Source organism: Glossina fuscipes, unplaced genomic scaffold, assembly GCF_014805625.2.
Source record: "Glossina fuscipes isolate IAEA_lab_2018 unplaced genomic scaffold, Yale_Gfus_2 0, whole genome shotgun sequence".
In the NCBI taxonomy this organism is placed as follows: domain Eukaryota; kingdom Metazoa; phylum Arthropoda; class Insecta; order Diptera; family Glossinidae; genus Glossina; species Glossina fuscipes.
This window is the reverse complement of record NW_023998414.1, coordinates 26,688,539-26,698,698: the sequence shown is the minus strand read 5'-3', so window position 1 is coordinate 26,698,698 and position 10,160 is coordinate 26,688,539. Positions and strand designations below refer to the sequence as shown.

Here is a 10,160-nt window from a genome sequence, read left to right as displayed (position 1 = left end):
GTTCCGAACAAGTTCTAACAAAATTGCACTATTATATGTTAATACGAAAGTCAATGATTTATTATTAGTAAATAAACTAAGTAAACAAACATGTGCGTAATAAATAACGTAAACCTTACTTTTTAGCATCATAATGGAATGAATGCAAAAATTCTCCAAATAGTTTGACAAGCACTGACACTTTTAAACGTTGTAATCTTCAACTTACTGACATTGCTGGGATGCGGTAACTCTGCTAGGGGTGTTGTTAATATGATGTTGACATTTAAGTTATTTACGTCAATTCGTACGTGTGTGTGTGTGTCTGCGTGTGCGTGTGTGTACAAAATTAAAGAACTTGTGTAAATTATTTTATTTATTTTCAGTTTTTTTTTTGTATTCTTTTGCTAGAAATTACTAAAGCAATTAAATATATAAATAAACTCTGTATATATATTAAAAAACAAAAAAAACCAAAAACATGCATAATTTCCGTAAGCAACACTCAACAGATACCACAGATACTGGCGTGGAAAAGAATGACTATCCAAGAGCCACAAGTGAGTGTTAAATTGATAGTAGTGTGTCTGTATATGTAAGTTAGTGACCAACACCTTTTATTATTTAGCTTAATATTGTTTACAAGCGTTTAATAATTTCTACTTATACATAGGTCAGCTTGCATTTCAGATGGTGATCGTGCTTTCATTGTCTATTGAGGAGAATTTATCAAACGTGGAAATACGTATCGGGGATTACGTACAATGTTTTCCTGTCTCTATGATTATTAAGACAACGAAATCTTGCTAGGAAAATATTAGGTGCTTGCAAAAATTTTGATCATTTTTTCACTCGAAAAACACAATTTATTGTGAGAAGTTTTCTCAATACATATGAAGCAAAATAGTTTCCATCATTATCTAGAACATTTTATCATATTGTGGGCAACATGGCGATGTCATGTGAAAAAAACTTATATAGGTTTGGCAGCGAACCACCCATCGATCCATTTTCGCTCTGTTTCAATTTTGCGGACCCGCGTGCCAGCCAAGCCATGCTGCACGGATCTGAACAAGTGGTAATCAAGAGGCGCCACGTCTGAGGAATTTGGTGGGCGCGGAAGAACTTCACATTCGAGTGTATCTGTGACAACTCTTGCAACAAATGGCCGAAAAATGGCAGTTTCAGTTTAAGCCGTTGAAACCAAAACCGACAATTGAGATATGATGTGGCAGCATCACCATAAGCTTCTGAACGTGTTGGATGGACTTCGGCAGCAGAAGTAATCAATTTGGAAGAAGAGGAATTTTGAGTGCTCCGTGATTAGCTTCGGCTTACGCGGATTAAATTAATGATATTAAATGGAAAACTGTTGTTTTAGGTAGAGGAAGGGCAAAACCGTCGAATTCAAGCGTTGTGTACACTGGTATTTCCTATTTATTCATCATTTTTACGTGCAGAAATCGCTGATCGGAATTTTTGCAAGCGCCCAATAAGATTTAGATTGAAATACTTTTCCGTATTATTATCAGATATAAATTGAAAAGTAATCGTTCAGCAATGTCCGAGCTTGAAATTTAATTTTTTTTTCTTTTTATACGTGCATTCTTGAGAAGTCCTATGCCAAATTACGTTGTGTTACAATCATAGGTAGTAGACGATAGCTTATACGACAAGTTTAAAGGAAAATTGTAGTCTAAATTTTTTAAATGGACTCTTATTTGAAGCAACATAGTTAGCGTTGAGCATAGCAACGCTTAGTAAGAGTACTAAAGACTTTTTAGGGACCCCTCCGAAAGCTCATTGAATTTTTTTTTTTTTTTTAATATTCTTTATGATGTGAATCAATCCGAATCACGTTCCTCGAACTGATCATTTCTGTTTTGGAAGAGGAAAAAATAACTCAAAATGCTTGATGTTTGACAACTACAGTAGCTTCTATTCAATGACCTTACTTCGGTCATATTATTTTGATTTTTCTTGATCACTAATCAAAGCAAGGCAAGTGTTGTATTACTCATATGCCTGTGTCTTTTATATAGGTATTCTCATCGTAGACTATTCCAAGACGCACTCAGTCATTTAGATTTGGGATATTCTCCCATAGCAAGAATTGAATCAATCGAATTGACTGAACGGGAATAGTTCTTGTAGCCAATGTCCAAACGATAAGCTAAAGTTGATCGTATCATGTTTTCACACTGCGTTGATAAAATATGTTTTCTTTAGTTTCAAGATTCATTCATTATTCGAACAGATTTAAAAGAAAAACAGAAAAGGCAAGCAAGCAAGTGTCTATTTAAGTATTGCACCGATTCTGGGAAATTATTTCTTTTTTTTTTTTTTTTGCTTTTAAAAAGTTTATTATCATAAATTTCAATTTCTTTTTTATTTTCTTCTAAACGATTAAGATGGTGTTGTATTTGGCGCCATTATAACATTTTTGGCATATTTTTTCTTAATGATGGCATTTTGTTCGCCCTATTGGATTGAATCGTATGAGGAAACTCGTAGCAGTTTCAAGAATATGGGCTTGTGGCAATATTGTTTCAAGGATTTTATTTATCCGAATTATCAATTTCAGCGTAAATTTACCGGATGCCATGATATCTTCAGTCATGTAAGTAAGCAAATTATTTATTACTTTAACATAATCTCAACAAAATCTTTTTCAGGAATATTATGTCATACGTGAATGGTTGTTGCCCGGTTGGTTAATGACTGTCCAAGCTTTTGTTACTTTGGCTTTTATTATTATTTTTATTGTTTTGGTTATATTAGCTTTAACCATAATACGTTTGCCATTAAAAGGTGTTTTACAATACGAATGGTTATTGGTACGCATTTCTTTTCTCTGTACGGCGTTATCATGTAAGTTCGAGCATATTTTCATAATCAAAAAAAAAAAAAAAAAAAATACAAAAAAAAAAACATTTCAATTTGCAGCTCTCTTTATGTTTCTGGCTGTTGCCATATTCGGCGGTTGTGCCTATCGTCGCGATTGGTTAATGTATCCAAAATTTAATGTTCTAGGCTGGTCATATGCCTTGGCAGTTGTAACATTTATGCTGTTAGCTTTGGCTGCAATAATATTTCGTCGCGAATCGAAAGAAGCCTACGAAATGCGTGGCGAACAAAAGAATTTAGTTATGCAAATGGAAATGCAAGAGCCCGGCTATCATCCTTCACGTCATCATCATCATAGTCAATCACGCAGTCTTGGTTATATATAAAAGAAAGAAATTAGTTACGGGCAACTTAATTCTTAAGAAAATATTTTTTTCTTTATTAGTTTGTAATTTAAAATGAAAAGTACATTGTTGCCGGCGCTTGGAAGCTTGGAAGAATCCGTCCATTTATTATCACAAATTTTCTACAAATTTTATTTACAATATATGCAAAAACATAGAACATGTGCCTTATGAAAAGGCAATTTTTATATTTATACATCACTTGAACATTTTGTAGATCAAAGTATTGTATTGACGACAATTTTTGTATTTTCAAGAATTTTTTTCATTTTTTTTTTTTTTTTTTTTTTTTTTTTTGCTTTTTCATATATATGAATATATGCAAATGTGTGTATTTTGATTCGAATACAAATATATTTTAGATTTAAGTTTTTATACATATTCAAATAAAGTTAACAATTTTAAATATTTAAAGAAAAATTTTATTTATTTATTTATTTATTTATTTTTTTGCGTCTTCTTCTTTTAGCTAAACATTTTCTTTGGAAATATTTCGTTCATATTATAATTATAGTTACGTTACATTATCTTTTTTGATAATATTATCAAATGTACTTATGTACTGTTCGCCTTTTATCTTTCTTTTCCTATTCAATATATATTAAGATTGACTATCTTGCAATTCATTTTTGTTAATAAAACTTTACGTAGATTTCACGATTCAATTGATTCTATATTAGTTGAAAATTAACCTTCAATTAAATAAGAACTTGACAAAGTTTTCTTTGTTGTCTTTATTTATTATTCGCTTACTATTACGCTTACTCGGAAATATTACAAATTAAAAATCTTGACAATATTAAGTACCGTTAAAATGATACTTATACACGTGCTAATAATGAGTAGGTAAACTTAGAAGATAATTGAAAAGTCAACTAAGATTACCGTCTTTACATTGCTTTACTTAACGCAATCTTTCGTAAACGCAACGCAAGAGAAAATATTGAAATTTAAAAGAATTTGCCATAGATTCGATGTTGGTCTGCATTACCCTAATAGTGTATTTAATTTATCGTCTTTTTTTTTAAATAATTAACAATCAATCCGCTTAGCTTTTAATTAAGAAAGAAAACGTTGGCATAATCGTTTTATGAAATCCTTGTAAACTATGTGGGAAACAAGTGTTAAGAGAGAAATCTTTCACAATTTCTATCGCTTATGTGGAAATAAATAGTGGTTAACATAAAAAGCTGGCCTAAAAAAAGCTTAACGTCCATCGTTAACAGATCACGATATACAAGATAAAAGTTTTCGTAAAAAAGATATCCGTTAGGGGAATTCATTGGCAATAGTTAGACCTTCTTGCTAACTTTACTATATTAAAAATTGCAAATTATTTTCATTTTTCCCAAGAACAGAATCAGAAATTGATCGCAGACTTGACACCCACGCTCTCTCTCTCACGTATGTAAGCTGCACTCCCATGCTCACGGTAAGGGGCAGTGCTGCAGTTCATAATGTCGTAGATTCATTCATTGCTGACACAATTGTAAAAAACATGTTTGAATTGTCAGCAGACAAATGCAATGACCTACGGCTGCAGCAATAACTCACAATTTGAGTCGAGGCAGGAGCCGGATATTTTTTAAAGTTATGCGAAAAAAGTTCAGCGTAAAAATCGCTTGAATTGGTTCAATAACACCATACTAGAGAAGGTCGATGCACGAATTTTTGCTCGCAGTTATAATTCGAATTAAATTGAAATAAAATCAATTCGATTCTTTGCGCAAAGTCAGGGGCCGGTTTTACACTTCTCTCGTAGATCGAGTAAACTCGATCGTAGTATGAATATGTTAGTCGACAGCAAACAGTTTTAATATTGATAGCTGTAAACGCTCGACTTGTCACACTGAATCCATAATCTATATAGCTATCGAGCTTACTCGATATTAAGAACCACAAACCCGGTTCACGATTAGTCAATGTCGAGAATTTTCAATGAAAATTTCATTTGAATTGCCATCGCGTTAAACCGTTGAAACTCCTCTCGTCATATTGAAATAGTCGTCTACCTGCAGCTTAAAGGGCATTTAGAGAAACGTCATGGATCCACTATCGATTAATCGTAAATCCTATAAAATTAATGGTCTAAAGCATAATGCATTGAAGCATACATGCATACATACATACATAAATAAATACATTAGTTAGCTCTATAGTCGCATGTTTACGCATGAGTGTTGAATGAATATACAAATTATGATCTTCTAAAGGCTTAATATTTTTACAGTTATTACATTACAGTTTATTGTTTCTGTTATGTTTCGAAACATATTATCAAAGCATATATATATATATAAATATGGGTGCGTTTTCCTTTATGTTACAAAGAGAATCAAAAATATAGTTAACTTTCGTTCTTAGCTAATCGATATGAGAAAAATGCACTAGTTACGTAGCATTCTAAGAATTATTTCAATATCTTTTGTTTGTTTCCCAACTCTTATCAGTGCTAGTAATTATATTCAGTTTTTGACGTTTTACTAGAAATCGATTGTAAACTTCAAGCCAAGTTATCTATAATGAATCACGAATGTTTATTTATTTACATACAGTCGCATTTATCAAGGTTTCACTGGCTGATGATAGTGTGGAACCGCGCATTATCAATGGAATTCCGGCTACTGTACAAGAAACTAAACATCAAGTCTCCATACGAATAAAACAACGCGATTTTCCCTTCGGCAATGGACATATATGTGGTGGTTCTCTAATCGGGCCAAATAAAGTTTTAACGGCTGCTCACTGCTTATACAAGTAAGTAATAATTGACTGATGAAAATGAATTAAAAGAAATTTGAAATCAATATTTCTCTCTCTCTCTCTCTCTCTCTCTCTCTCTCTCTCAGTAACGAAACGAAGCGTTACCGTAGACCGAACGAGTTCATTGTCGTACTGGGTACCTTAAATCGTTTTAAACGTGTCAATGGTACTATTGTTTCCCATGTTAGCTCCATAGGGTATATGAAAACTTTTGATATGGAAACGATGCGTGATGATATTGGTTTAATGTTTTTAAAAACGGGTTTACCTATCAATAAAACTCATCTAACCGTTGCACCTATAGATATGGCAAATACTACAACACTTAATCGAACTACTTGTCAAATCTCTGGTTGGGGTAAAACCGAACAGGTAGGTCTTTAGATTGCTTTTGCTTATTTTGTGATTGAATAAAATTCAGATTTTATTCATTGTTTCGGTTAGGATGTGTTATCAACACTATTGCGTACGGCAAATGTGAGCATTATAGGTCAAGACATATGCTCAATGGTCTACGGAAATGCTTTGTATAAAGGTATGATTTGTGCTGGTCGTTTAGCGGGCGGCACTGATTCGTGTCAAGGCGATTCGGGTGGTCCGCTAATTTGTAACAATACCTTGGTCGGAGTAGTGTCGTGGGGCACAGGTTGCGCTCAGCCCTTATCTCCAGGTAGATATTTTCATTATTAAATGACTTTTTATTTTTTTTGAACACATTTGTTACTTAATAGGTGTTTACTCTGATGTTCAATATTATTACAAATGGATTATGAAGCATAACAATGCTAGCAGTAATGTATTTAGTATGCTTTACATCTTGATAGCTGGTGTATTAAGCATACGAACCATGATTTGAACTCAACACTTATTTTATCATTTATTTTATTATTTAGAAATTATTTTAAAAAAAACAAAAAGCAAGTAAGAAAGTTATATTCGGCGGGTGCTGAATATCGATGCTTTTCGCATTTTACTCTCCAAGATCTTTTATTTGATATCCATATCTCTGGTATTACTAAGCAAAAAAAAATTAATTGCGGGCAGACATTACTTAATCAATTCAGTATTTCAAGCACAGATATACCTTATAGAAACTCTGAATCTTTCTTTTGGGAGTTTGCATGCGTTGTGAAAAAGCGACAAAATGAGTATACCCTTATCCTTCAGTGGTGGGTGTAACAATGAAAAAATCAAATGATTTCTGATTTCTCATGATATAAATATTATTTAAAGTCCTCTAAGACATCGATTTAGAGATTGTTCCTCGTGGTTAATTAATATGAAAAATCTTTACTTTGGCCTAACAATTTAAACTGGCTGAGACCATTACAAGTGCTCCCATATAAGCGTTCACATTGTCAGACTTTTGATATTTGGTTACGTGGAAATATGAGCAATTATATTAAGCGAAGCAATTTAGGATAATTTTAAGGGTCGTCCTATTAATGTGTCCTAACTTACTTTCATACAAACGATTTTTCAAAATAAGTCGTTATATGGATATTGTTCGTAAAAGTTGTCTTGTGAAGAGCATAAATAAATATAATAAATAAAATAAGTAGATGGACATCAGCCGGGCGTGCAGTCGGAAATGCTGAAATAAAATGAAAATTGGGTTTATTCCAAGTCTTTCTATATTTTGCGTACATTTGCATAAGTATCGTCACCGTATGGGGTGGTAGTGGCTGACAAAAGAGTTCCTTCGACACAAAATTACTTAAATCCTTTCCTCAACTCTAATACTTAATGCGGCATATAAAAAAAATTACTTAAAATATCCTTAAGTCTCTCTCTCTCTCTCTCTCTCTCTCTCTCTCTCTCTCTCTCTCTCTCTGTCTCTCTCTTTGCGGTTTCAATCAACAATTGCATTGATTTTTAGTAAAATCTTCATTATTTTGTACCTCCTCAGCACTTATAGACATTCGTAAATTTCGATCAATTATTGATGTATGACTGCCGCCTAACATTAAACGGGCCAGCTCAGGATTGTTCATCGAATTCTCCATACGTTCCATTACTTGACTTAGTAATAACTCAATCGCTTGTTTTACATTTAGGCCGGTACAAGCGCTAGCTTCAATATACGGCAATTGGTAACGATTAGCTAACGCCTGCCCTTGTTCAATGCTAATGACACGAGTTGCTTCTAAATCGCATTTATTACCGCACAACACAATATCAGGATTGTCCGAATAAGCATGCATACGTAATTGCTCCAACCAGTTAGTAATTTCGAGAAATGATTTTTCATTCGTTAAATCGAACATTAGCAGAAAACCCATAGCATCCCGATAGAAGGCTGTGGTTAAAGAACGAAAACGTTCTTGACCGGCTGTATCCCATAATTGCAAATGAATCCGATAGTTGCGGCCACGTGAGGTGTAATTCTGTAAAAAGATAGAGAGAGAGAGAGAGAGAGAGAGAGAGAGAGAAAGTGACAAAATAGCCCTTAAAACGTAAGATAGATAAGACTCAATAAATACGTACCACACGTTTCTCGCGGAAATCAATACCAACTGTTGATATAAATTGTGAATGAAATTTTCCATCAGTGTATTGATATAAAAAACTTGTTTTACCAACACCGGTATCACCCAAAGCCAGAAATTTCATTAAATAATCATAATCGATATTGCTTGCCAATGACATGATGAGATACGCGAATGCATACAAATGCTGCTATACAGTAAGCCCACAACAATCACACACAGATCTGAATGGCCCGCCAAGAAACTCCTGCAACATAAAACAAAACAATAAAACTTCGATATTCCACATTAGAGAAACACTTTTCGCTAATTTTTAAGCCAAACTAAAATTAAATAAGAAAAAAAAAAGGGGCAAGAAGGAAAGTAAGAAAGGGCGTCCGGATCTCCCTTACCCAGCCACATAAACGCTTGATCCACTCAAGATTTTAATTGTCCAAGAAATCGGTTTTTTCGAAACGCCTCAAGAATTTACGTTCGACGTAATTAAATTATAGCTAACACACTTTGTCGCATTCTACTCTCCAGCTCCTTTCATTTGATACCTGCAAAGAAGATATTTTTTTTTACCCTACACCATTTGTGGTACAGGATATATTAAGTTAGTTCGGTCGTACACAATGCGCAGAAAGACTTAAGCTAGACCATCGTTTATTCTATCCATCGATTCAGAATTTTAATCTGAATTGATCTAAGCCTCTCTGTCCGTCCGATGACAGTCTAAGTAAATTTTTGTTCAAGCTACAGGTCGTAATTTTTGAAATATTTTAATGAAATTTGGTACCGGGACGGCACACGAACGAACACTATTGAGAATGGAATGGATGGGGCCAAGTTTTCGAAAAAAAAAAGAAAAATCATTTGTGGTGTTTAAGGTGAAGGCGAAGATGATTTAACGATATAAGCAGCGTACATATGATTTACTCGTTTTTGCTTTGTCAAGTTCGACGTTGAAGACATGCCTTGCTTTGGCCGAAAATTTTTTCATTTTGCGTCGATAAAATTCTTTAAAACCTTCAGATAGACCATCGGCTTATCGCATTTTATGACAATGCTTGTAGAACTAAATGTTAACCATAAAATAATTGAGAACTATTTGCGTAAGACTGGATGCAAAGCCATTCTCGATGTTTGACTGCCACATGAGTTAAGGGTGAAAAGCCTAATGAGCCGAATTTACATTTGCGTCTTGCTGCTAAAATGAAACGATATACGCCCCTTTTTAAAGAGATTCGCAATGGGCGGTGAGAAATGAATCACATATGAAAGGAAGGAGCTACTCTAACCTTACCAGACGTTTGGATCTGCTCGGCACTATTAACAACTAATCGGATTAAATCGTGGAGTTGAAGTAAAGTCTCCCAAATTGATCAAAGAGACATTGCGACAATGTCAAACCATAAAGCTTGGATGGGCAGTTTTGTTGCATCTATCGTATAAACTCAACTCTGCCACGTCTACCAATTCTCTCGCTCTCCGAACAACTGCAACACAACATGCTGTGCGGGTAAAGTGACCTCAACTAAAGTACTAGACTGCACATAATATTAGTCTTAGTTCGTTTAAGTTTTCTTCACTGTGTTACTTATTGGAAGCGGATTTGAAGAAGAGCTAGAGAAACAAGGGGCAAATGGCATAATTGACTTACAATATTCTGCGAGTTATACGATTTTTTTTTTTT

The 10,160-nt window shown here is 33.8% G+C and overlaps 3 protein-coding genes across 3 annotated transcripts; 2 read left to right on the top strand and 1 right to left on the bottom strand.

Annotated features, from left to right (window-relative positions):
• Positions 1–390: 390 nt before the first annotated feature.
• LOC119644608 lies at positions 391–3,223 on the top strand. The gene is made up of 4 exons (XM_038044230.1): positions 391–539; positions 2,391–2,599; positions 2,655–2,850; positions 2,926–3,223. The coding sequence occupies exons 1-4, from the start codon at positions 461–463 to the stop codon at positions 3,210–3,212; spliced, it is 771 nt and encodes a 256-aa protein (XP_037900158.1). The 5' UTR covers positions 391–460; the 3' UTR covers positions 3,213–3,223.
• A 642-nt stretch (positions 3,224–3,865) lies between these two features.
• LOC119644607 (trypsin alpha-3) lies at positions 3,866–6,934 on the top strand. Its single transcript, XM_038044229.1, has 5 exons — positions 3,866–4,072; positions 5,786–5,987; positions 6,080–6,365; positions 6,438–6,663; positions 6,725–6,934. Exons 1-5 carry the CDS (start codon positions 4,045–4,047, stop codon positions 6,847–6,849), a joined length of 867 nt encoding a protein of 288 aa, XP_037900157.1. The 5' UTR covers positions 3,866–4,044; the 3' UTR covers positions 6,850–6,934.
• Positions 6,935–6,957: 23 nt separating this feature from the next.
• Positions 6,958–9,018, bottom strand: LOC119644609 (ras-related protein Rab-27A). Its single transcript, XM_038044231.1, has 3 exons — positions 8,875–9,018; positions 8,481–8,729; positions 6,958–8,380 (listed from the first exon to the last, which is right to left on the bottom strand). Exons 2-3 carry the CDS (start codon positions 8,640–8,642, stop codon positions 7,850–7,852), a joined length of 693 nt encoding a protein of 230 aa, XP_037900159.1. The 5' UTR covers positions 8,643–8,729; positions 8,875–9,018; the 3' UTR covers positions 6,958–7,849.
• Positions 9,019–10,160: the final 1,142 nt, after the last annotated feature.